Genomic DNA, 27,909 nt, shown 5'->3' on the forward strand with positions numbered 1-27,909 from the left:
TCATTATAGACATTTTTTCTCATCTTCCTATTACTGTGAGGACATTTGTCCTTGTAAGAATAAAATTAAAAGAAGACACACATACAAAACGCAATGGGTTCACCTTGCTCTCACAGCAGGGGACAAGGAGGCCTCCTCTCTTTAATGTCCTCTCAGATCTGAAGTCTGCATCGCTGCCTTCAGCACTTTCCTCCACTGATGCTTTGATAAGCGGTTCAGTCTTTTCAGTCTGCTCTGCTGGCTTTGGAAAAGACTGAGTCTTTTTTTTTCCATCACTGCTGGGAGAGGCTGTCTGATCTTGGACAGGTTTTTAGGGCGCTGACAGTGGATGATATTCTGTGAATGGTAATGTTGTGTATGTCAACGATGTCTCTTCAACTAATGGCCTAACTGCAGATTAGCATCAAATTTGGTAAAAAGATGAAGAAGTCAGTATTCTGGTGAGCTACTGTATCTGCTTATCTCCCACTCATATTTATACACTATTTGAAGTGCACATTTGTACTGCAGGAAGGAGGAAGTACCTATTGTGAGCATACCCTGAGTGCCTCTGTGAGGCCGAAGTTTGCGTGTAAGACTATTGCTTTAAGTTGGGTTTTTGTGTGTGTGTGTGTGTGTGTGTGTGTGTGTGTGTGTGTGTGTGTGTGTGTGTGTGTGTGTGTGTGTGTGTTTCACAGTGTCAGAGCCTTCAGCTACAGGTCCAGAAGCTGTTCTTGAGTCTTGTGTGTCCACCAATGTGGATGCCCGGATGGACCACTCAGAGGGCGGAGACATAAGTCTAGGAAATGTAAGTATTAGGTCTGATTGCAAATACTCAAAGATATTATATCTTGCACTTATGAATTTATTGCATTGTTTATCACCTAACTTTTTTATCTACCATAATCATCATTTTCACATTGTCATTGTGCAATACTTTGGTTAATCCCTGCCAAATTTAAGATGTTCCCATCAGCCTCAGCTATTCTTTGTGTCTTGGCAGGATTAGCAAATATTGGCATGCTCTAATGCTAAAGTAAGACCGTGATTATATATATTTATATATATATATATATATATATATATATATATATATATATATATATATACATATACATATATATATCCCAGAGCTTTCATAACCTTTTTCGGAAATAGACGATGGTAAGTGGAACATTTTTACATAACTGTGGCTCTAGACAAAATGTAAGGGATCACCAAACTTGTTTAGGACCATCCTCGCTAGCTGTTGGCAAGAAAATTGCCACATGTGAAGATATTTGAAGGCCCAAAAATATCAGAACAGTGTGTTTCTGAAGAGACAGAATATTATATGTGTCTGTAGAATACACTGCCTCTCAGCCTTGTTTTTAGCACTGATGCTGTGTGTGCCTTGTGGCCCATGTGAGGTTCTGGAGTTGTTCAGGGTTCATTACGTCTCTCTGGTGGGAGGCTAATGGTGCATCGCCTCTCTCCCTGCTCTTGTTAGGGCTGTGTGTATTGCATTTGCCTGCATGCCTGCGGCTCGATCATTGTCATTTTGACTGATACTTTCACATTGTGTGATAAAGGCTGGTGTCTTAAATGGCAGATTATCCATCAAGCTATCATGGTAACACAGTATTGAGTCTGTTGCTGCATGAATGGCTTCCTCGTCTCTTTTGTGTTTTTTATTATTGCTCTCACAACCTTGGTGCTTTTTGTAGCTGAGCACACAATCTGCACAGCCTCTCACTGTAGTTTGATTACATGCTATTTGAAGTTTTATATCTGAGGGATTTGAGCTTCCTCAACATGGATGGAAATGTTTTTTGTCTGATGAAATAAAAAGGTTAAACGCCTCAGGCTGGTAGTAAATATAAAAGAGATATTAGTCTGATATTGTAATTAGAAAGAACATTTGATGTTTCTTTTTAAAGAAAAGTTGTCATTTGACATTTGTTTTGTTTAATTATTTTTTCATTAAAGATACAGAACTATATATTAAAAAAAAACATATTTAGAACACAAACTTTTTCTTGTCCTGTTTAATGTACCCTCCCTAAGGTCAGAGAGGGGCATATTGGACCTTTTGAAAGCATCAAACTGGAGGTTGTTTTCACTCCAACCATTCCAGGAGAGGCCGAGCTGGACTTCCACATCAAATTCTCCGACATATCCAGCAAACCAGTAAGACACAGCGTGTTTAAAAGTTTGTAAAAACACAGAGCCATCGACATAGGGTTATTTTATGATAATCATTTGTAATCAACGACTTCTTGGCACAAACAGATCCCCATCCAGGTGAGGGCAGTGGCAGTCAGCATCCCAGTATGGGTAGTCCAGCCCAGCATTGACCTGAAGATCTGCATGTTTGACCACCTCTATCAAGACAGTATCATGGTCCAAAGCAGGTGGGTGCAGAATATGCCTGAAAGCTTATCAAGTGGAGGTTTTGAATGCACTCTAGACACTGAACTGTGGCACTTAAATGTGTTTATGAGCCCTGCTTGTCTGCCAATCAAGAGTTTAAATTTTAAATTGCAGGGGAGGGAGCAAAGGTCACTGTTTGAAGTCCAGACTAACAGTATGTACAAACCTTGTTGGGCTTTACTTTTACTTCTCACATTTTTTAATGAAGGAACACAAGAATCCCTACACTAAACACACTGCATGCCTCGTTAGCTCACATCCTGCATCAGGATAAACACCAACGGTAACTCAATGGAGTTATGCACCAGAGATAACTAGTTTCCTCCCCTGTGCTGATGTGTAATTAGTTTATATTTAGAATTAGCCCTTACACATTTTGTCCAGCTGCCTTGTTTGAACAGGTAACACTTCAAATTAAGGGACGTGAGATGTTGTTTAATAGCACATTAGTGTCACTATAAATAATCATCTGTCACCATCAGATAACAGCAGTTCAATGGAATTGAACTCCAGCTTTCATGGTGATGTGTATGCACTAGGCATCTGTAATGTTTTTGAAGCTAATTTTGGTGTTAACTTTAAAAAACTGAAAATTGGTCGCTAGGTGAGTGCCACTTCAATTAGTAAGAGTAAACCAGGTATTGATATAGTATTTGCATGATACATGTGCATACTTTGAGAGGGAAAACATATTTTTCAATCAACAACATGATCAATCAGCTATACATACAACAATATTTTAGGAAATTAAGTTTATATATCAGTTTTTATGAAGAAGGTTGGAAAACTAAGTGCTGTCTTTGTAATCAGTGTCAGTTTTGCTTAAGATGAGACATGTTCACCTGCATGATCAATGATAACACGCCCATGAGATACCAAAACTGTGTAACTGCAGTTTCAGCTAAAAAAGAGGTTTGTGTTAATTTGCCAGTTGATAGTGTCATCATGTTAATCACCTATTCCATAAATGGTTTATCAAAGCAACATGAGGCAAATGAAGGCCCTTTAAAGGGACGACATAGCTGCTGTATTATTACACAAAAATGTGTAATGTGGCAGTGTGCAATGTGTGACTACATATGCCAAACAGACAAATTGTGTTGGCAAAGGGGAGCAGCGGTCACGAATCCAAGCTCATTAGAGGGGATAAACAGGCAAAAATAACCACGGACTGTCAGTTTTGTCAGCTAACAAGCCTTTAACCAACACATGAAAAACTACAACACGTGAACTTCAGAAAGATCTGGTATCTATCTTTTATTGTATATCACTTTTTGATCTACTAAGGTAAAATAATTATCAACAATCCAGAGGTTGTTCAAAGGTAAAACCTTGCACATTATTTGTTGTTGAACATTTTAAAAGCCAGAGGAAATTCAGGCATTAATTAGCCTTAAATGGCCAGAGAGCTCCTTTTAATCATTTAGCCACCGCAAAAAAGGCTTTTTAACATTTCCTTCTTCATTGTATTGCCTTATATTTGGCCTGCCTGTATTGCCTCTGTTTTTTTGAAAATCTCTTTCTCCTGTTCCTGTCCTGTTCCATAAGCACAACATCTGTATTTCATAAAGGAACCAGTGATCTCTGTTCGCTTCATGTTGAACATTGTTGAAAACTCTACAGACCAAAAGTTATAAACCTGTGGGCAAACCACGTCAAAGTAGGCCAGATCTAGAACAACTAGCACATTCAACAAGATCTAAAGCCCTTGGTACCCAGAGAGTTACAAAGTTTTGTTGCTTTAAATTACATCACATAATCACCATCAGTAAATAGCGGACCCTGTCTGGCTTTCACTCCTAGAAAGTGATACTCTTTTCCAAGGGAAGTTCACCAAAGTCTCAGTAGGGAGGGCTGACTGGGTTGAGGTGACATTTCGGTCATTGTCTAAGCATTGAGGCAGTGGCAGTGTGAATGGGACTTATTTTACACACAGTATGAACCAATCTCATGGTCTATTGTGCAGCTTGTGGTCTTTTACAAATGCTATATCATCTATTATTGTGAATCTTGTCTCATTTACACCTGGCAGAAAGGTGCATAGGAGAGTCGAGTTATGCAAAAGAAGATATTGAAGCCCGACACACTGTCAGCACTTTTCAAAAAACATAGTGTTTCAGTCATTTATCCCCATCAGGAATTCAATTTGCAATATGGAGCAACATCTTTATACTCGAGTTGCAACAACCAATCAAAAATCTGTATTTATTTTAATATTTAAGAAGCTGCATGAAAGCCCTCAGCCCAAGTGAGTGGTGCATGTCATATTTCCATTTTATTTGTTGTCATGCTCAGAAAGAACTCAGAATAGAGTTTGGAAAGTGGCATGGACTGCTGATGTAGCATGCTGTCTTATCTGCTGAATGCAATACTAAAACTCCCTCACACTCTTAGTCTCTGCCAAAACAGGCATTTTCACAGAAAAACGGCTCATGGAAATCCCTGAAAATTGACAGGGCCGGCTTACTTTTCAGCCGGACCAACATAACACTCTCCTCCTGACTGCGCTCAGAGCCAAACCCGTGCTGACATAATAAAATAGAGATGTATTAGCTGATAAATGTTCCCTAAACAAAAGATGACGTAAGGGACCGAGTGGTAAGCTGCATCCCCACAATCCTCTTTAGTCTGTACAGTTGCGTGGAGCCAAAGTAAATCCTTTATGATTATGGATGTGATACATTATGATGCACACACAAGGTTAAGAATTCACCGGAGGGCAGCTACATTTTCAGGCGTGTGGTCCACCACCTAGCCAGTCATTGTGTCACATCATGTGGGGGAGGGAGTGGATGTGTGGGGGTGGGGGATTTGTGACAACTGCCATCTGGTGCGCTGGCACACCAGCACATGTGACAACGTGACGATGACAGCATCAGTGTGAACGGCAGTAAAGAGGAAAATGTTAATGCTTGCACCAGCAAATACAATATGTCACTCTGCCTCTAAGTCAGTAATTTGAGCACAAAATAGCTTGGCAGGCTTTTTAGGGAGACAATAAGAGAGCTGCTGCTTTCATCATATAATTTGTCACTTTTTCCTTTCAGCAGATGAGTAGATATCCCACAACTCCTCCTTAGTTTGTGACAGATTTTTAAGAGAACAGCACAAAGCATAATTGAATGTGCCTCTCTTGTCCGTGTGCCAGTCATTTGAATATGACTCCTACTAATTGAAAGAATTTTTCAAGAGGCTTTAAAATGTGCAGTGTTTGACTTCTGCATGTGAGCCAATGACTGAAATATTCTGCAGACAGTTGGCAGAGTTTTTCTTTTCGGGAACGGTGCGTGTGTGCTTTTTGTTTTTTTGTTTTTTTTTTTCAGACCCTGCTCCACCGACACCTGCTGGGGACTTGAGCATTCCTGCCCAAGCTCACACAATCAACCTGCCTTTTTTCTTCTCAAAGCCTTCTGTCCTTGATTTTTGTCTGCTGCATTTCTAATATGCCGAATGTGCCTTGTCTTAGCACAGCCTGTGCTCTGTGATGTTTGGCCTGAGGAATGCGAGTGTGTTGTCCATGTCAAAGTTGATTTCTCTTTTTTTGCACTGGGGTAAAGAGAAGCACCGGTTCTCCCAGCTGGTTAATTTGAAATGCATTGCGTGGTATGAATCAGACAGTGCTGTGTTACAGGAACAGTTGCCTAGAACCCTTGCTGTGAAGGCTCGGTATTCCATGAGGCTTTGGAGTACATGTGGAGTAGGCAAGCGCAGCCACCTGGCCCTTTCAAGAAAGAGAAGAGGCACTGCTGTAGTTGTGGGCACTCAGAGTCCAGACACTGCATGTAGAGCCAGCATGAGCTGTTTCACTGCAACATGACCTGACACAAAATCTCAGTTATTTTGATTATTATGATTATTATGAGTGGCTTTTTTGATATTCCTGGTTTGATCACTCGCCTAACTTAAGAAGAGCTGGTTTGCTGCATTTATTTCTCTACAGTTTGAAAAATACTGCCCATAGACTCCTTTTCAATGTTATTTTTTTTGCCAGTCGGAACATGCAGAGAGATAAAGGGTTTTTACAGTGGCACTTTTGGTGATGCAGAGTCGTACCATGGCATGTCGATTTGCATTTCCATTCGCAGATTAAATGTAACAAGTTGTGCCAAGTCACGCCTAAGAAGGACTATATCTGGAGTCTGGTCAAAGCATGCATGACTGCCTCCAGGTGTGTTGCGGTTGGATGGGCATCATCATCATTCCGGGACAAATGGTAGAATCTTATTCCTCTCTAAATCCATTTTATCATCCCATCTCAGTATTTCACGAAATAAGCGGCAGGGACTAAACAGAATCGTAACAGTCTGAAAATCTGCAATGACAAGTCACTGGCTACCAGCCATCCTCGCACAGTGCAATACTAAACAGCACAGCTATTAAATGTCATTAGCTCAAGACAAGGTCATCACCTGTTAAAGACACACCTTCAAGCCTGTAGCGCTGTTGTAATGAAGATGCAGCAAATGTGTATTGCTAGATGAATGTCTGTCACAGTCAACTGCCTCAGTCTCATCTCATTTTAAAACCATGAGCATAATTATGCCTCTATAACAGCATCCACTCTTTGGAGAGAGCTTTCAACAAGGATTTGGAATCTGACTGCAGATATCTCCATCCCATTCAGCCTTGAGTATTGGTGTGCTTGGCTCCCAATGTTGGCCAATAAGGCCTGGCTCACAATCCAATTTATCCTTAAGGTGTTATTGGATGGGGCTGAGGCCAAGGCTTTGTGCCAGTTCTTTGTCACCCAATAACACTGTGTCCTAATTGCATATGAACATCCAATGCGACGCAATGTTGGACAATCGCTATCCACACTGAACCCTTTGAATAGGCATTCTGTAACGTCATGTAAAGGAGCCACAAAAAAAAGATGTACGAGTTTGCCAAGACAGCCTTTCTTCCCATGTTTGTATTTTTCAAACAGAGAACACACCTTTTATACTCTGATATTTAGAGGTTCCTCTACTGGAAATAACATATACTAGCAACAACAGATTAGTAAAGGGGGGGTGGGGGTGTCTTCTTACCAGACACTTTTAACTCCCTGATGATCTCCTCCAGCCAGCTGGCACCAAATTGAGGGTTTAGTAGTAAAACGAGGTGGTATTGTAGAGATAATGTCATGATTTGGAGTCACCGTGTGGGTTTTCTTCCATGGTTTGTTGTTTTTTCTATCTGTGTGTTTTTCAGAGCTGGTTAACTCTATCTAGTTATAAAGCTATAACTCTATATTTCAAATCATGAATCAGCTGTTCCTTGACAAGGACTTTAAACACAAGTGTCACAGACAAAAAAAACAAAAAGAGAACCAGGGCATTTAGGATGCAATATGTACGAAATGGCCTCCTGTCAATTAGCAGAGCTTTAGTTAGCATGTCCACTTCTGTAGATATTACTGCAACACAGCAGCCTACGCAGACAGCAAAACACCAAAACTGTTATTTCTACATACTGCACCTTTAGAAATGACTACTTCATTAACAATGAACGTATGTTTGAGATCATGGCTCAGGTCATGATTGTAGCCATGGTTCAAAAGAGAGATGACTGCTGGTACGAAACAGAGAATGATCTGCAGTCTTCCTATTTCGGATCTCCTATTTTATTGACCCATCCATCCTCGCTACTGCATTGACATAGTGAGGAGTCAACAGATTTTTCCTCATTTAGAAAGACACCATGTTAACTCAAAGAAGTCTTCGTATTCATTTTTACGGTCTAGTCTAGTCTAGTCAGAAAGTCGTTAGGAAAGTGTCCTGAATTCAAGAAATTAGCATTTGTTTTAACCACCAAATGAAATGTTATTATAATGGAGGTTAATGAAGTGAAGATTATATAATTACTATCACATCGTTCTTCATCCCGGAGGAAGCAAATTATGTGAATCGCTGTAAACTCACCTTTAAATCATTGAACATGGCTTCAGAAATAAACTGGTCACAGGCAGCCAGTGAAGAAGACAGGATTAGCTAAATGCCTCTGTTAATTAAATCGCTTAATTATCCTAAATGATTATGTATCCATGAATATTCCTCCGAGAGTGATTTGAAGGTTATCACTTGGCCGGAATGAAGATAGCGACTTAATATCCCCCAAGTGTCCCCAAGAGAGAGAGAGAGTCCTTGCCTCGGGGAAACAACCATCTGGTTGACCTCGCTGTTCAAAGTGGGTCACTTCATTTGAGAGGGGAATGGAAAAATGAAGGGTACCTCAGCCTATCTGGCAACGGCTCACTCAGCACTCACCTTTTGTATCTATGAGAATAAAAGCAGCCATAACACAAAATTATCCCAGTGCACTATACGGATATCTCCTCCAGCAATTTTTTTTTTATTTTTTATTTTTTTAAGCCTGTTTGTACTGTCATCGTTTTATGAAGGTGTGTGAGTGTGGGCTGTGGTTAAATGTGTTGGAGAATTCCCAAGGTGAAGAGCCATTTATATCACGAGCCTCAGCTATAACTGAGGCTTGTAGCCACAGGCACAACCATCTGTTGGAGCTCCTAGAAATTGGGTCACCTAAAAGATATGGACTTGGGGTACATCACTCCATACAAGGCAATTTATGTACGTGTCACTCAAATGAAAATATTCTCTCTGTCCTTGTTGAACCCCTGGGGGTAAAACATCTGCTCTGTAATGTCCACGGGGAGAAGCACCAGGAATATATATATATTTTTGTTGTTGTTTCCATATAAGATTCAATATGCTTACTTGATTGTTACTATTGTGTTGCCACCTCATAAACGACACCTTTTAAGTGTCTTCATCAATAACCATGTCAGTGATGGATTACAGTTAATTTTCTGTATCACAGAGGCACAGGGGAAGGGATTTTGCATCAAACTAAGTTCTTTATACCTCAGCCACAGGTCGCCATATTCTGTGGCACTTGAAGATATCATTTTGCATTAAAATGTCTGAAAATGACTAGACTTTGCTGTATATTTTCAGTTGTGTACTGACATAATCCCAAGTGTTTCCAACAATATTCACACCCAGAGAAACCCACAAGTTTTTTCATGGTAATAGCGTGTTTCATTTGGTCACCCATTGCTACTTCAGGAGTAGAGAAGTTGGCAAATGAGACTTAATGCATAAAAAAACTTTAAAACATCACTTCTTCTGTCTCTGTGAATGTGAATAGATTTACTGTTTACTCTCACAGGTAAACAGCTCAGAGCAGAATCTGATGTTTTTCTGACTGTTTACTCCTCCAGAAGGTCTGGCTCTGCACCCGACTTGCTCCTCCAGAGCTGTCCGGCTCTGAGCAGCTGCAGCAGCTATGCCCCCTACCTCAAAAAGAGTGTGTAGGTCAGGGTAGTTGATGGGGCAGTAGAATATCATATCGTATGATAACTTTTTTTAAAGCACATTATTGCCTGTATTACTGGCTGTACGTTACAGACTGTGCATTATTTTTCAGTAATCACACAGATCATCCTGGAGTGCACCTGTTCTTAGAAAACTGCACCCAGTGTGTCGCCATAATGTTAATGAAACCATATCTTTGCATAACAGGGCCAAGACAGCCTTGAAACTGACCTTTGACGTGTGCCGAGAAATGAGGAAACACATGGAGATCCTCCCAAAGACAGGCTTCATCCAGGCTCAATCAAGCTTTAATGCCCAGCTCAAGTTCCTGCCGAGGTAAGAAAGGACACACGGAGGATGCAATGATAATGGAATCACTGGAGCATTCATAATCTTATTTTAGGCTGTAAGCTTGTTAAGATTCTATCAGCCTTCTATGAAAGTTTCACTCGAGTCATGTGTGTTGAGCCAGGCCTGCCTCTGTTTCTTCAACTAACTAGAAACCTAAAGCTAGAAACCTACAGCTTTCTGGATACACTGCATGCAGTAAAATCTGGTTTAGGGCTCTTGGAAGAAGATATCTGGTTCACTAGTGCACAATAAAGCGATACAGCATTAGATCAGGAGCAACTTAAAAGGATTGTTTCTGGTTAATTATGCTTTGGTCCTCTTTTAGAAATTTCCAATTTTGTCACAGTTTGCAAAAGTAGTGAGGACACAAACACTAGACACTTAGCAGGCAGGCAGGCAGGCTGACGAAAAAGTGAGCTTTATTAGAATAAAGCTGTAAACCAAAGTCCAATGAATACAGAACACCAAACAAGTCTAAGCGCAAAAAGCTGGCAACAAAAGGCACAAAAAAACAGAAGGAACAGGGAGGGGCAAATCTTAGAATAAAGAGCTACAAAAATACAAAACCTAAATAAAGTACAGACCAGAGAAACAAAATCAAACAGGAAACAGTAACTGAAACAAAAACCCATGACAGATTTGGTTCAATTAGTTATAAAACCATTGTGCTAAACTAGTAGACTGATGTGATCTGGCATCAATGCAGCAGCACTAAAAAAAGATGTCAGCTAGGGTAGGAAACAAAAGAAGACACAGGATCAGACAAACCCAGGTTAGCCTTTAGATTTTACCTTCAAACAAAATCTTATGGAATCTTGTCTGACAATTTGCATTTTAGGCCCCATCTATTTTATTGATAAAACAGACACGAGAATAAGGACTGAGTTATAATAACTTAAATTAGATAAGCACTAACTTGCTAGCTAGCCACAAAATGCATAAAGCTGCATCCACCTCTTCAACGATCTATCCAGTGTCAGATAAAAAGACTCTATCAGCTGGAGAGATCTGTTATAAAATCTATTACAAGTATACTGAAAGTCTTCATTGCTTCCCTTTTTTTGTGTCTTTTACAGGGGTACAAATGGCAACAATTATATAGCCTGTCAACACCCGGGGGGTATAAAAGAGTTGCTTCAACATACCTGCACTCTGAGAGTGATGCTAATGGTTTCTAATGACTTTGAAGGATGTGCTAATTCTTTCTACAACAATACAGGCTCTATATTTAGATGGAGAGGCAGGAGTTGAACCGCAGGAGAGCCAGGAGAGCGGACAGGGGACCCCCAGGGCAAATATGAGAGGCGTGAAATATGTAAAAACATGGCGTGGGCGCTAGTGTTCTTCTGCCCACCCTCCTTTTTTCCCTTCACAGTCCGGCAGCTCCGTATATTGATAGCTGAGAGGATACTGATGCAAAACAATACGAACAGGAGGAGGTTTTGACAAAAGTTGGGGGGCAAGCACCGGTCATCGTTCAGCCAGGAAGGAGAAAGTGGGAAACTGTTAGTAATCTGCCTGAGTGAATCAGTGGAGGTTTTAATGCGAGGATTAGCGTACAGCATTACTCGTGCCGCTGCTGAGATGATGTAGCGCTCACAAGCACTAACAGCTACAACCGCCACCCCCTCCCTCCTCCCTCTGTATCACACTTTTTCTTGCTGTCTCTCTCTTGTGCTTCTGTGCTGTCCTCTCCCACTCTCTCACACGTACTTCTCTTTTTCTTGGCCTCTCACCTCTGTGCTTAACTATACTTCTCTCTCTTCACTTCGTTCAGTCTCCACAGTCCTCTGTATCTCTGTGCTCTTTCACTTCGCCTCTAACTCTGCATCTCTTCTGCCTCTCTTGGTTATTCTCAAACTCCTCTCATCCCTCTATGCATCCACCATCTACCGCTGCTTATATGCTGGCCCTGATTCTGCTTACATAACCTTAGACACCAGACCCAGTTCCCTGTGCTCTCATTGACAACGCTGTTCCTCTTAAAGGATAAGTCCAGTTCATTTTGCAACTTTTTTGTGCATTTGGTAGTCACTTATATTGATTATGATAGCATTGTGCTCACCAGGATAATTGCTGGGATCTGGGAACAGATTGACAGCACAGAAAAAAAAATCTGGCCCAAATAGCCCAATGAACTGAATTTTCATTCCATGTCACTTCTGTCTGGTTTGTTGTGATGAGCAGATACTTGCTGAGGGGGATTTTAATTTTTGCATAAAATTATGTATGTGTCCTGACTTAAGTAGTTGCAGTAACCTTAATGTTTTCATATTATGATAGAAGAAATATGCCAATTAAAGAGCAGTTACCTCGGTTCAGACACAGGAATATGAGAACTGAACCGAATACGCAAGTGCTTTTATATGGCAACAGCAGCATGCTCTTTTATTTGTTGTTGGAGTTCTTAAACTGGCAAATGTTTTAACTTACCATCTTGAAGTAAATGTTGATTGCACATCCTAACATGTATGTAACTATGTAACTATTATAATTACACCGTTGGTGTTTCACCATTGATGCTGACTGGTGATCCAATCAGGCTGACAGCCTGGCATCATTTCTCTCTGCTTGTGCGCCTCTGTTTCAGACTAAAGTAATGATTAAAGTCTTGTTTTGTCCTGTGTTTAGCAAGTGATTTAGTTGTCTTTGCCCCTGCAGTGCCAACATTGCCACTTCAAAGCACTGCGGGGAAGTCATCAAATATATGTGCTGATAGGAAGAAAAAAATTGTTTATGTGTGGTATACAGTTTGCCACGAAGTTCTTTTCTTTTTTACATTTACAATGAGGACTGGTGTCTAACTGATGCTCTCTTCTACTTCTACTTATTTATATGTGGACTTCTTTTCAAACACCACATCTGGAGGAGTGATCTGTTGACAACTTTCTATGAAACTCTCTCGCCCTCCACTTTTTTGTAAATGACCTCATCAGAAGTTGGCAGTATCCTAGCATTGGAGGCTTTTAGACATATGTGTCTTCCTCTCTGTCTTATTTCCTGAACATGCAAATATTTTAAAATTGTTACTACTGATGGATGATTCTTCTTTGTCATTGCCAACCCAACATCGTGTCGTATTCATGGTTCTTGCCCCACAGGACTTGTGCCTTTCATGTGTGGTTCTGAAACATTAGTTTTCCATCAGCTACAATCAAATATACCTCATGATAAAACTTGAAAGGAAAAGCAAATAATGTATGTAATAATGCTATGTAATTCTGGGATACTGTTGTTTAGGGAATAGAGATGCCTCCTGGTAAATGGCTTAACAATAGTTTTTACTGTGCAGGGGATAGAATGTTTCAATATCTAAATACAAGAGTCTGGAAATACCCTCAAAACAGTAAGACATTTTTGTCAGCAAACTCAAACACTGTGCTTTGGGATCCAAATTATGTAATGATAATACCCAATAGAGCTGCAACTAATGATTATATAAATTTTCAAAGAATCTGATTATTTTCACGATTAATTGATAAGTCTATAGAATGTCTAAGAAATTGTGAAAAATGTTCATCATTCTTTCCCAGAGCCCAAAACGATGTCTCCAAATGGCTTCTATTGTCCATCTTTAGTTGTTTGGGTCCAAAACCCAAACACTCTTCATTTACTATCATAAATGATGATTAAATAATTAAAAATCCAAATCCAAAATCCAAAACCAACCAGTATTGGTTTGGCTCTACAATTAATCCACTAATCGTTGCAGCTGTAAATGGAGAGGCACAATCTGGGGCCATGTGAGGACACGGTTATCGTAACCAAAAGAACAATTGGGCAAAGCTAACAAAGAAATCCTGTATTTATCCTTTAAGATGCCCCAAGGCCCCAAATAGTATCCTCCACCCACACAGGAAATTCACACAAATCACACTGGGACCGGAAAATGAATATGTTTGCAGCATGTCAGCAAGCAGTATGTCTCATCTCAGTCATGCTTGGATCTCGCCTTCAGATCTGTTGATTTTTGGTAGGTTGGCTTTTGTTTCATGCAGTGGCAGTGTGTCATTTAAAACGGCACTGCCAAGTCTTCCCTAGCCAGAGCCTGTGATTGGATTTTCAAATCCTCATTAGCAGCACTGCTTTCACTCACTGTCTCATCCACACACTCACACACACTCACACACACACTCATACACTGTTAAATCTGGATTTCGATGTGACTCATAGCTTTCATTCTTTACACAGGTGTTTGCTTCTTGCCTTCCATCCTCAGGCTTTTGGGAGAGGGTGAGCACATTCTTGCTTCCTGCTCTGAAGGATTGTGCTCAACCTGCCCACATCCTTCACCATCTTTCCTTTGCTTCAGCCCTCTCCGCCTGTCTTCCTCCACGTTTATTTGTCACCATCCAGCCCACATGTTTCTCTCACATTTCCAGAGCATTGTTCCATACACTACATAATCCCCTCTCTACGATGCTGAGGCCAATGGTTCGCACGTTTGTGATCTTGTTCAGAGGAACACTTTTGATTTACATTCAGATAGACACTGACAGTCCGAGTCAGGTGACTTTCAATTGACTTTATTCATTTAGCCTGATATTTTGTCCACATTAGCCTGTTTCTGTTTGGGAGAAGGTTATTGTCTTATATTTTCATTGTCAGTTCATGCAAAAGTTGCTGGATATTTACATATCTGGAATATTAGTCAAAAACATTAGAAAATTAATTTAAAAAATCAACAGAATGAGCAGAAATGCTAGGATATACATTTGTTTTGTTGCAAACTAGCTAGCCTCTTCTAAGCCCCCATGCTAGTTGTGCAAACACTTCCCCAGTGGTCCGAAATCCCTGTTTTGACCACTACAGCTGCAAGGCTAACTGAGCAAACTAGCTAATGGCAGCCATATTTACATTTTTTACCATTTACCATTGGTAATTTACTATTTCTGAACTAGTTTTCCCAGTTCTTAATCCTGATTATGGGGCCAGGCAAACCACATTTATTTTTTAGGTTTAAACCTTGTTACATTGGACTGAAATAAGCTGTGGGTATTTGCATGTGAGGCACATGTGACCTGGCTCATTTGGGCCTTAGAACTGATAAACTCTTCCCAAAGAGTTGAGACAGACATATCTGAGCTTTGAAAAACAATGGTTCCGCCTCCAGGATCAAGAAAACATATTTGTGAAAAGACCGGAAGAAAATTTAAACCTGATAACAAGATCAATACGATGGGATGGCTTGAATGAACGGTTTAAAGTGTAATCTCTGAAGAGCCCTGCAATGTGTCCCTCCCCTGGCAGTTCCGGCTGATAAAAGGGAGATTACAAAGATGATTTACTACAGATTACACCGAACAGCTCTGCCGCGGCTCTCACTGCTAGCTCGCCACACACTCCACCAACAGAAACTTTAATGACATCACATATTGCAAAAAAAAAAAAAAATCTAACAAGCAAAATAACAGGTTTGGTCAACACAGTTTGAAGATTTCTTTCACAGTCATTTACCAGATTTTTTTGCCCGTCCATTTCCCCGTAGTGAGAAATCCCTAAGCCTCTTAATCCGTTTTGTAATCCTTTTCATAATCACTTTTTTTTTAATGGTGAAGTGAAATCCAAGCAGGATATTGGAGAGGGATATATATATATATATATATATATATATACATATATACATTTCAAATATGTCATATTAGCTCCCATCAAGTAAAAAGAGGCACTCAAGCAGCCACTGTCCTAAAAATCATGAGCTCTTAAAGCAAGATATATGTCTTTGGAGATTTTTCCACCTTGCTCCCGTGGGTAATAGGTGATTGTCGTGATTAACCTTTCTTTGGCTTTCTAGGTTTTTTTTTAAGGGATTGTTATGTGGATGCCCAGTTCTTTCACCAGTGTAGGTGAAATCCCTTCAGATGTATGCACTGCAGCTCTCTGAGCAGTACCACAAAGTCAAAACAACTATTTCAGTTTTACTCTGTCCTCTGCTAATCTCAGAAGTACCATTAAAGACTATGGAGGACGAGGCTGAGGATAATCTGGCCACAGAGAAGAAAAAAGCACACGAGTAAATCTGTGCAGGACACTGACAAATCTGAAACCCCATCCATCCGCGCAACTCTCACGAGCATATGGGCCTGGCGACGTCCCACCATGCTTTTCCACTCTGCCCTGCCAAGCTAATTCAAGAGTGACTCTCCAGCAGCGATTCTATTTGCAGGCAGAACAAGAGTGCTTCCTTAAATACACCCTCTGCGCTCATTGGTCAAGCCACAGAGGGAAGAAAATGATTTTCATTACTCCCCTTTGTTAATGCAAAGAGATTTAATTTTGACGTGTGTGAGGACGTGACCTTTCAAGCTCCGAGTCATGAAAAGCACCGGAATACAGCAGGGCATGTTTACAGCAGATACGTGCCGCAGCGAGGGGGCTGGAGGAGATACGAAACGCAGACCTGTCCTCGAACCTGAAGCTGACAGATCTGTTGAAGGCGAGGCTTGCTTTTAACGCTTCAAAAACAGAAAAAAAAAAGAAAAAAAAAAAAAACATGCTGACATCTGGAGAGCCTTAAAACCACTGACATTTACAGCATTAGCTCTGGAGCCTTCAAGCAGCATTAAGCGCGTAAAGAGGGAAAGACATTTGATAGGAGAGAAACAGAGGAGGGAAAAGCAAGGAATGGAAGGGGGGCAAAAAGAGGAGGATGTTGGGAGAAGGAGAGTGAGAGAGAGGGGAAGTGGGGGTTGGATCTGAGCCACAAACTGCATTTGACATTTGGAACACTGTTGACATGATAACGAACTACACACACACACAGACCGATATTCAGTGTATATGTTATATTGGAGGACCGGAGTTTTACATAAGCCTGTGCATGACTACTGGGCCTCTTTGAATCATACTTACGTCTCCCATCACCATGGCTACAACCTACAGTAGTGTGGAGGCGCGCTCTACATCTCTCTCTTGCCTTCCCAGGCGAGCCGATCCTACAGTCGTGGGTTAAAGTAAAATAATGGGTCTTCGAGGTCTTAATCTTCAGGGTTTTTTTTATAAAAGCTCAACAGTGGCTCGATGTGCTGTCCAAAAATGTGTTTATTCAAGCCCTGATTGGTGCTTTTCTTTGCTCACGAGAGTGATGTAAAAATGCTGCTTCTTTTGCTCTCTTATAGATGCTCCTTGTCCAAAGATGCCAAGAAGTTTTTTGACAGTGACACAGGCGTCCTTGAAGTCCCAATGACAGTGCAAGTAGCAGGCCAGGTTTGCATTATATTATTATGCACTGCATACATCCAGTCTATTGTACAGTAAACCTCCCTGGGATCCTGAAAACAGTGTACTTGTGTCCTACTTTGTCCCCAACAGAAGCAGAGCCGCTGAAGGTTGTAACCTATTTCGCTGATAACAAGCTAAAATTATCTCCCACCCCCAAGGCCCAGTTACTCCATGGGCGCTAATAAGCCAAGCATAAAGGTTATCCCGTATTGTTTGAGTAAGAAATTCTCCAGAGGCTCAAAATGGCAGAACAGAGGTACAGATAATGTACTATGTGTCTTCATATATAACATGGTTAACAGTATATAACACATAAAACGTGGACACACTCAACATACATAAGACATAACATTTATATTCATGTCTACCCACGTGCAAAGTGGGAACAGTTATATGCAAGTCTATAAAATTCTGCTTCACATATGAATTCAGATGACCGACAGTTGGAGCATCTCCACAACATTAAATGGCCTGTGACTCTGATGATGTGTGTTCCAAAATACCTGTTTTTGTGATAGTGTGATGTATTTCCACTAACTGCATATGCTTCTGCCTCTGATGCCAACTCAACAGTATACATCTAGTTATAGTATATTTATCTTAGTTCTTTTTCATATGTAACTTGAAATACTTCACTTTTTACAGTTCTCTTTGTATATATAGTTAATAGTTTACTGTTTGTAGTAGTCACCGGTCATCCTTTTCTCTGATTTGTTTAAATCCCTTATCCAACGAAGAGGTGAAGCTGTTGTTAGTCACTTTCACTTTTGACAGCGTGTACGAAAAAAGAACCATAGCAACTTAATATTAGCATGTGGCTAGCTATCGTTGCTTATTCATTTATCTTAACTACCAAAAATGTTGAAAACTGTATAATTGATCAAAGGTATGTCTATAAAGCATGGGCTTCTGTTGGTGTAGGGTTTTCCCCAGTGTTTTAAATGAGTTTCTTTAAAACTAAATGAGGGCATAACATAATCTGCCGCCAAACAGGATGTCTTGTACGCAGCTCAGATGAGAGCTATATAGGGAAAATGTTCATTCTGGAATCAAATGTATGGACTTCATCTGTAATTCCTGAGTGCCAATATCATATTGGTACAGTTGATAATCTATAAATACAAGTGTGTTATTAACTTTGATAAACTTTAGTACATTGTCATGCAATTACTAGTTCATACTGGTTTGGTTTTGCATATATTTAGTCTAAATTTACTTCAGCCAGGCAAAAGTCATGGATTTGTTGTTATATGGTAGCTTTATTTGTGTATAGAGCAACAAACATTGATAAGGAGACTATTCAGCCTTAAACAGAAACTATCATTCCTCTCGAGAGGCACAAATCTACATATCCTCTTCACAAGGTCCAACCTGCATTTTGAAATATGTAAACAATCAGCTCAGAAGCCCTTGAAGTGGAAAATAAAGTGCTTACAGCAACCAAATTCCTTCAACTCCTCAGCAGCAGCTTTTATTAACAAACACAGAGCAGCTGCTTAGACATTCGTGTTGCACTGATGCCAGTCCTCTTTCTCAGTAAATCTAAATCTGGTCCGTCTTCTTGCCAAATCGTCACCTTCCTCTCGTGCACTATCCAGCCCCAATTCCCTCTCTCTACCAGGACGAGGAGGGGGGAGCGGAGCTCTGACAAAGAGCCAGGATGCTCCCGTGGAGCACCAAAGCTGTTGCCCCAGCTCCGGGCTCTGAGCTCTTGGCATTAAACCATGCACACACACACACGCACATACATGCACGCACACACACTGTTGTATGGTCACCAGACACCACAGCAGCCAGGAAAGCAATGGTGCAGAGACCAACAAACAAGGTCATGTTCTGATCACTGACATGATCGAAATAGACATTATCTGGGGGAAAAATGCTCATAAGATTACTGCTTTCTCTAATCTAATACTAATATGACATAATGGACCCAAAGGAGTGTTAAAGGCCGGTAATACTCTTTACTACTGTACTTTTTATTATTGCTGATAAATCCCATAAATCGACTAAAACCAATCCTACTATTGTTTTATGTGTATCCAAAGACTGACTGAGTGTATTAGAGAGTTTAGTTAAAGTGAAACTCTCGAGAAAAAGGAATCTAATCATTTTCAGTGGACTGCTAGGGGCAATCTCCAAGTGGGAGGTAACAGGGAGGAGAGTTAAGGTGGAAAGTTCCTAAAGCTTAGTTCCATATAAATGCACAGATAATTTGTTGTAAATAAGTTGAAAAAAGAGCCTCATATTAGAAACAATACTAAAATCAAAAGTCGTAAAAGTAACAAAAGTAGCAAACTCTGTGTACACAAACAATGTTCTCAATGCTCATGTTCATGTGTAGAGACCCTGGTGATACTACATGCAAAGTTTCATGTTGTGTCGAGCCTTCTTAGTGTTTTAAAAATAGCAATTTGATGCTATCGTAATGTTGCCCATAGCACTCCCATTGAAAAAGATTTTGACCAAAAATGAAAATACGAAATATGAAAATCTTGTAATTATGCTTTGATTCGGGTACAGTTTCAAAAAGACCCGAGGTTGCATTTTGGTGAGAGTTTCACTTTAAGACCAACATAATGGTAGTTTTCTTCATTTAAAGGGACTGAAATAGTTTTGAAATAAGAAAAATACAGGATAACACAAGTCTTGCACGATTAGCACAAACCAAAGCCATAATTATTCAGGGGAGAATGGCGATGTCACTGATAACAGGCTACCTGGGTTGGTGCTGAGATTTCATTTTCTAGAATTCACTTTGAGCCTACACTCTGTTTTAGAACACACACACACACACACACACACACACACACACACACACACACACACACACACACACACACACACACACACACACACACACTCTCATATCTCATCTCAGCTGCTCAGTGATGAAGGATAACTATATGCATAAAAGCATTGCTCCATTTCAGCTCAGCAGACTAAAATGGTGGTGCCTTTAACATGAATTCAATTTAGTAGATACTTTGAGGACACATATTCATATTTGTGAATTAAAAAAGGCTTTTAGACTAAAAGAAAACATCAGTCAGTTCTAGTCCGTTGCTCATCTTGTTGCAGTCTCCTGTCTCCTCTTTTTTTTTCCTTCAATCTGAATATGAAAATGTATAATTAAGATTCAAAAAATGATACCAGTGCAGAGCAGTTTTCAGAACAGCCACTAGAAGCATTTGTATTACGTAACTCACACCATCCCTGATGTTTCGTAGACATGGTAACATTATGATATTAGAATGAATTAGAGATAATCTAGGTCAAAAGCAATGTAATGAAAATGTTACAGTCTAAGACAAAAAGGTGTGCAGTGATGCTTCATGTTTGTGCATTCAGGTGAAGCCTGTCCATTTCACAGTCCAAGCAGTTGTGACCTCCTCAGACCTGCAGTTTGACCGCACTGAGGTGGACTTTGGCTGCTGTTCCATTTACCAGACGGTTATCAGCAGTGTTCGCCTTACCAACCTGTCCCTGCTGCCTCAGGACTTTGGCTTCCTGCGTCCTCCAGAGGTAATGCACAAGGAACAGGAACTCTTTCCACAGCCCACCTATGTTTCACAAAATAAATCCTCAATTCACTGAGTTAGATGTAAAAATAGTAGGGATCTACACGCTGTTTTTGCCTGCTGCTGATGCCTTCCTCTGCAGTTTCCTGCCTCTACTGTCCCAGCCTGCTGTGTCTCCCTTTCCCCAGACAGTCCTGGTCAGAGCCGCTTGTAAATCACCTCGATATTATATCCCCGTCTTCAAACTGCCATCTGTCTGTAACATAGGCTGTGTTCAGTCCCAGTTGGGTGTCTAGCTGTGTTCACTGGGAGGCGGCTGGACCCTGTAGTTTTGGAGCTACTTTTCGAATCCTGGTTTCGAATTCATTTCTTACAAATGACACCTTTGAGAACAGTTGCCTGGATTCTGTTGATAAAAATGAATCCAGACACTAATAGTCACTAACAATGTTTTTATCAGTGTGTTCATAAGCTTTTAGCCAACATTTGGTCAGATTTATATTTAGTATAGACTTTCACTGTTGGAAATTCAGTTTCAACCATCCTTTCACAGGTTTCCAATTTTTGAGATTTACAGTTTTTTTTGTTCAACCAAGTTGTAATCCTTAAGATTGCAGAACTTTCTGATTTGGTGATGCCTGTAGTTACCATGGTTACAGCAAATGCAGTTTAGCTCTACAGCAATCACTCGCTGATTAGCTACTCTGAAAGAATTTCAACAGAGGAGCTTTTGGTGTATCTGTTTGCAGTGCAGCAGTTTTGCAATATTTTATTGAATTATTCATACAGCAAGAGCTGGTGGCACACAGCAGAAATTGTTTACTCATCACATACATGTAATAAACGGATTTTGCAGAAAATGTTGGACATAAATAGTATCAAAATTGGGGTTTGATTTCATGAAAAGGATTACAACTGTAAACTGAAAATTCAAGCCATTTGTGTTGTTTGTGTTCTCTTACACTACAGTTTATTGAGGTCCAGCCTAATGATGGCTTCGGCACTCTGCTTCCACAAGAGACCCTGGAGATTGATCTGATTTTCTGTGCCCGCAAAGCCAAAGAGTACAGTTTCCAGCTCAGCTGCAAATCTGGAATTAACAGGTCATCTCCTAATTCTATATTGAGTGTAAATTAAATGTCATATATCTAATTTATTTGTTGACTTATAGGACCAATATACCCCAGATATTGATGGTGTATCTGGTTCAATCAGTGCCAAATCCCACATGTATTTATACATTATTGAACTGAACAATTTATTTTTCTTTGTCATCAGAGATTTCCATCTGTCATGTCAAGCAGTGGTTGTCAGCCCTCCATTGGAGCTCTCCCATTCTCTGGTCCAGTTTGGGGCCACGGCTGTGGGTGACCACTCCACCACCATAATTTCCCTGATCAACCGTGAAACCAACCACAACCAGTCCAAACAACCAATCGATCCACAGACCAAGGACGCCATGACTCTTGTAGCACCCAGGCTGTTCTCCTTCCTCCCACCCAAGGATTCAGACATCAGCATCGCTCCTTCTGCAGGCACCCTGCTGCCTGGAGAGGTGAAGCAGCACACCATATGTTGTTTACACTGATATCAAAGGAGCACTCCACTGATATGACATATTTTTCAGCAAAAATCTTTTGTTTCAGATTGGAGGTGTGGTATCTGAAAGATTTGCATCTTTAGTAGGATGCTATTGGCTGTTTGACAAAAGATGTGATTGAAGAGTAACTTGCTTGATTTTTCTGGAGGGTTTTTACCACATCTCATGGTCTTTAAACCCAAGCAGCTGATGAAGACTGTGACATGCAGTGAAAAGCCAGATTACTGTTTCCAAGAACCAACTTTGACGCTAATGCTGTTGGTTGCATTATGGGAAGTGCAGAATGGGAAAAGATCCCTACAAGGGGTTAATGTCATGATATCTCTGAAAGTTCTGTGCCGTTCTTGACAATACTCTTTATTAATATGTCTCTTCTGATTCCTCCATCATTATAAAAGTAGAGCACTAAACTGAGCTAAAGAGTGCCCCTTTAATATGGACTTTGAGATAATGTTTAAACCAAGCTTGCTATTAGCACTATCAGGGACATCTGAAGAATGTTTTTATTAGTTCGACTCGCTCCTCACTACCCAATGTCTTGGTAATCCCGATCTCTTTAGGTTTGTTTCTCCTTGAATACATGACTTCCCCTTACATAACAAACTGTAATTAAGGTTTTGAGATATGATCCCAGTCAAATTTAAATTATGACATCGTGCAGCAAAGACATGATGACGGATGTAAGAAGAAAGATTTACATCCTCAGCTCACCTCAGTACAGTTTTACAGATTTACAGTGAGATGAACAGCCACGATAACTGCTGTTGGCCTACGGCAGATGCCTTTATAGTGTAATGATGCACTCTACTGGACACCTGATGAAAGTGAACAAGTGCTCAATGAGTACAGAACATAAAACAAAAAAACTGAATCTGAATTTAATATTTATTGGATTTATAGGGTTTTTTACATCATGCAGTAAATTGTTTATGGATTGCGACAGTGGAATTTGAAGCAGACAGTGGAAGACTTTCCTTTAGACTCTGTTTATAGAAACAATTAATCCATCAGAAGCCCAGTGGGAGACATCCAGTAAATGCAATTGGAAAACAGAGGGATTATCATCCTCAGTCCACTTGAATTGGTCCACGCTAGAGAAACCCCAGAACAGGAGACTGCCCAAAACTAATTTAAACTTCCACTTGGCAATATGAAGTGGAGGTTTCAATTAAAAATCGCCACTGAGGAAGAACACTCATTTTACTTTTCACTTGCTCCTGAAAATGTGTATGATACACAATACAACACACAGTAATGGCCGGCAGTGTTACTGCTAGATCCTCTGAGTCTGAATATTTCCTCGTCTCTCTGATTTAGAGATGTCTGGTCCAGGTGACATTCAGACCCAGACTGTTGGACCAGGAGATCAAAGAGGAGGCGCTGCGTCTTTTCCACCGTGCCAAGTTGCTCCGTGAGAAGGAGCTAGAGAGGAACACACACACTGAAAAAGAGGTATGACTGAACACACACCTGCTCCAGTCACCTGCTGCGACTGTGAGGCTGCCAAATCGGTTTTAAATCTGAGCACATCATCAACCAGCTCACTATTTCACTTTGATGAACATACTGGTGCTTATACAGATTGTGGAGGCTACATCTGACCAACTCTTGTATGAAACCATCAGTTGTGTTTGTGTGTGTGACTAAAAAGGAGGTTCCAGTCGAAACCAGTAAAGGGAAGAAGGTTTCTGTGGTTCCAAACAACAGCAAGGTGTCCGACGGTCCAAAGACGGAGCAACTAACTGAACCACTAAATCCTGCTGACATACAGCCAGGGTAGGAGGTTTTCATCTCTACAAAGACTTGATTTTCTCCTTGATGTCATCAGTCGTATTGCTTGCGTTGTATCACAAATTCCTTTGGAAAGCACGTCCCGTTTGCCCGACTGAAATTCCAGTGAGGCCAGTATTCAGTAATAAATATTTTATAACCAAATATCAAAAAGTAGTACAGCAAAAGAGAATAAATTATTCTTTAGGAAACATCTTTCACATTCTCCCTGAAAGCCACTCCAGTCTGTGAACCAAATGTATAACTTGGACTGAAGTCTGAGATCCAACACTGAACAAGCACACAAAGCATTTGCTTGAATATTCCCTCCTCTTCCAGTGCTCCTTCAAGTGATTCCATTAGTATTTCTTTTTATTTGCATTGATCACGCCATGCATATTATGATCACCAAAGAGCATGTGTGAGGAGAGTTTGTTGATTCTTATATTAAAGCTGAGTCTTCTCCATCAAGGTCGGTGCAGTATAAAGACGCCAGAGCCTCTCTGCTGTACTCGTTCACCCAACGATACAGAGAGTACACAGTTCCCTGCTTTGTGTCTGACAGAATCCTTCCAGAGGACCAACAGGAGCAGCCGGCATGGAGGTAACACTGAGTCAGCCTCTGTACAGCTCTGTATGACACTCTGTAGGCCCTGTCATGTCAGATTTGTGTCATATCATGTCTTTATTCTTTGGGACCTTACTGGACCCAATACCGAATACCCAACATCCTTTGCAAATGTGTGCCGTTTGCTGTCCCGTTCTGATTTACAGACTTTGCGGTATGAATGTGAGCCAGCTCTTTCAGACCATGGCCTCCTTAATCAGACTGCCACTGCATTTTTCAGCACACATTTTGATTGATGCAGAAGGTCTGCGTTTGTCATAAATAACATAGTTCATCCAAGTCCAGATCGACCCGTCACACAGGACAAAAATAACCTGCTGAGCCCAGTTCTCTCTCTCTCTCTCTCTCTCTCTCTCTCTCTCTCTCTCTCTCTCTCTCTCTCTCTCTCATGCACCCTTTGCATCCTGTTTTTAACACCTCCCCTCCAAGTAGCCACTATGTGCAAATTATATTTTACCCACAGGCCCAGTTAAAACACTAGGGACACTGGGTTAGCAGCAATAGCCACCATGTCTGAAGGAACTTACAGAAAACCACTTCATAAAAATAGAGCTTTACCAATCACTTCGTCTGTCTGCTTGGCTGTCCTTCTGGAGTAACCTTTGGAAACATCTTCATCTCAGCACTGGAGAAACTAAAGTGATGATCATAGACTTGAAAAGAGTTGAAGATTGAACGTGGCCACCGCAAAAACTGGAAAAGCCGTTCAGAAATTTCCTCTGTCTTCTTGCTATAATCATGGCTAATAATAGATAGAAACAAATTTTGAGGCAGATTGAATAAATTTATGTAAAACTCGCATTTTATTTTTTTAAATAGAGCTTGGTGTCAAACAGCAGTGGCACTGACAGGCAGAGGGGGAGCTGAAAATGTTTTGCAGTTTAGATAGACGGCCAAATTAGGAGGGTCTTCAGTTGGTGATTGTAGAGACTGAGGCGTGTCATATGTACAGTTTATAGCAGTGCAGCTCCAGTTGTCTGCCTTAACTAGCTCACAGCCATCGCTCCATTTATGGGACGTATGCTAACTCTCTTTGTTACAGTTTGGTTCAGTCGTCTGACCTCTAAAGTAAAGATCTGTCATCTTTCTTTTGTCGACAATGATTTGGTTTTATTGAGTGGCTCTAAATATTTATGAAAAGCCTCCTGGGAGAAAACTTGAACAGTTTTGGTTTAAAGCTAAGCAGATGAAAAAATAAAAAGAAGAATATATCCTGAGGCTGCTCGGCTTAATTTTATGTTAGATGCTGTAATATGCACTAAACTCAAGTCAAAACAGGAAAAGACTGTACATCCAAAAGCAAAAGCCCTTCTGCCAACAGAATATAAACTCCATGGTTTCCTCGGCTTGGTTCAGTCTATCTGTTTTTCTAGATTTATGAATGTTTCAGTTTGGATGGAGCAAGGATTTGACCCCATTATCATATCAGCAGGCCCCTGCTAAAGGCAGCCTCAGGCTACAATGCTTTGTGGTGCAACAAAAGCAAAAGCACTAAGTTGTGAGCGACTGAAAGCTGGATGCTTTGTTAATAATGGCAGATGAATAATCAGGACACAACCACATTTATATGCATCTGAACAAAAAGGTTCAGAGGTTCACTCAGTTATTTTGAGAACTGAGAACACATCAGTCAGCATAAAAATAATTATTTATGAAATTCACGACTCACAGTTTTGCAAAGGAAACTTAGAGTAGGACCTGTAACACATACTTCTTATGTCTTAGCTTGTCTTCTCATCTCCACAGTCCTTTCAACACTCTAGACTTGCAGCTGCAGTGTCCTGCGGTACAGCCTGCTCTAGTGGTAATATCCAACAATGGACTCAATACCATAGACTTCCATCAGGTGGCAGTGGGTGAGTGAGTTTTAATGATTATGTAGCTTGATGGCTCTTAACATACCGTTTGTTTTTATGTTTCTTTTGCATTGTATTCATGTCTCCTGTTTTCAGGAGAAAAAGTCATCAAGAGGTTAACAGTTCAAAACATTTCGAAGGAGTCCTTGGATGTATCCTTTCTCCAGCAAATACCGATCCGCATGTCACAACACACAGAATAAAACACAGAACAAGGAGTCATGTTTCAAACTGCTATTGAAACAATTTTTGGTAAATTCATAGACCTGTAATAGCCATTAACCATTTAAAAAGTATGATAAACATCAGTTGCAACTTTACAAGAAACAATTGTTTAACAGATGGTTAATGAAGTATTTCATTGTATGTTAATGATGAAAGAATTACCTAAAAAATTACCACTTTTTAATGACAGTTATTATAAAGTATCACCAATTTCAAAACTTATGTCTTTTTATGACCTTGGGTATGTACATTTATTTTTATGTTAAATTCAGTCAAAATTCATAGTCCTCCCACCTTATTGTCGATTTTATGCAGTTGATATTTTACAAATGGCATCTCTTTAGCAATTACTTTAATATCCAGAGATTTTATACTCCAATGAAATGCAGTATGCCTTAGTCTTAAATTGGCACTACTGCCTGTATTAATCAATAATGGTAATAAATAATAATATCAAATGTTCACTGGTGCTTTTCTTTGACCATTTCCAAGCTGAGGTCGTCAGTGCTGGATGTACACGGAGTTTTTTCCCTTCTGAATGCTCTCAGATGCATAAGACCAGGAGATAAACACACTCTGGTTCTGGCCTTCAGTCCATGTCTGGAGGAAAAGGTTGGTAAACAGCGTGGAGTTTTTAAAGATTATTTTAGTAATAGTATGAATATTGAATGAATACATTAACCGCTCATCCACTGCTGTTCTCCAGTATTGTGAGACTCTGGAGGTGCGTAGCCAGAAGATGACCCTCAGGATGACTCTGCGTGGTGCAGGTGTGGTCCCTGCTGTCACCTGCTCCCACCCTGGAGGTGTCCTTGACTTTGGCTATGTGTTGGAGAAGGAGAGCATCACGCAGGTCTTCAAGGTCAGTCACCAGTGTGCTGATGGTAAGAGGACAAGAAGGAGAAGCACAAGAACAAGATCTGTAGACCTTTCTGTTTTCTGCAAATTCAGGACTGAAAGAGAGTGTTGACTGTTGATGTGCACTGATTACCTGGATGCTTTTGAGGAGGTTGTAGATAAATTGATATTA

At 40.4% G+C, this 27,909-nt stretch overlaps 1 protein-coding gene across 5 annotated transcripts in view; it reads left to right on the forward strand.

The window, feature by feature from the left end:
- The window catches only part of cfap74 (cilia and flagella associated protein 74), a 56,840-nt gene that overhangs the window by 23,301 nt on the left and 5,630 nt on the right, over positions 1-27,909 (forward strand). For 4 of the 5 annotated variants that reach the window (XM_037104736.1, XM_037104733.1, XM_037104731.1 and 1 more), the window contains exons 19-33: positions 678-787; positions 2,026-2,148; positions 2,251-2,372; positions 9,915-10,043; positions 17,177-17,264; positions 20,631-20,804; positions 21,770-21,903; positions 22,079-22,355; positions 23,718-23,852; positions 24,052-24,176; positions 24,643-24,774; positions 26,545-26,654; positions 26,751-26,806; positions 27,372-27,491; positions 27,586-27,741. In XM_037104736.1, coding sequence (XP_036960631.1) covers positions 678-787; positions 2,026-2,148; positions 2,251-2,372; positions 9,915-10,043; positions 17,177-17,264; positions 20,631-20,804; positions 21,770-21,903; positions 22,079-22,355; positions 23,718-23,852; positions 24,052-24,176; positions 24,643-24,774; positions 26,545-26,654; positions 26,751-26,806; positions 27,372-27,491; positions 27,586-27,741 — 1,991 coding nt within the window. The remainder of the gene's footprint in view (positions 1-677; positions 788-2,025; positions 2,149-2,250; positions 2,373-9,914; positions 10,044-17,176; positions 17,265-20,630; positions 20,805-21,769; positions 21,904-22,078; positions 22,356-23,717; positions 23,853-24,051; positions 24,177-24,642; positions 24,775-26,544; positions 26,655-26,750; positions 26,807-27,371; positions 27,492-27,585; positions 27,742-27,909) is intronic. The other variant, XM_037104735.1, reaches the window with a different exon arrangement.

Source organism: Acanthopagrus latus, chromosome 7 (genome assembly GCF_904848185.1).
Source record: "Acanthopagrus latus isolate v.2019 chromosome 7, fAcaLat1.1, whole genome shotgun sequence".
Lineage (NCBI taxonomy): Eukaryota > Metazoa > Chordata > Actinopteri > Spariformes > Sparidae > Acanthopagrus > Acanthopagrus latus.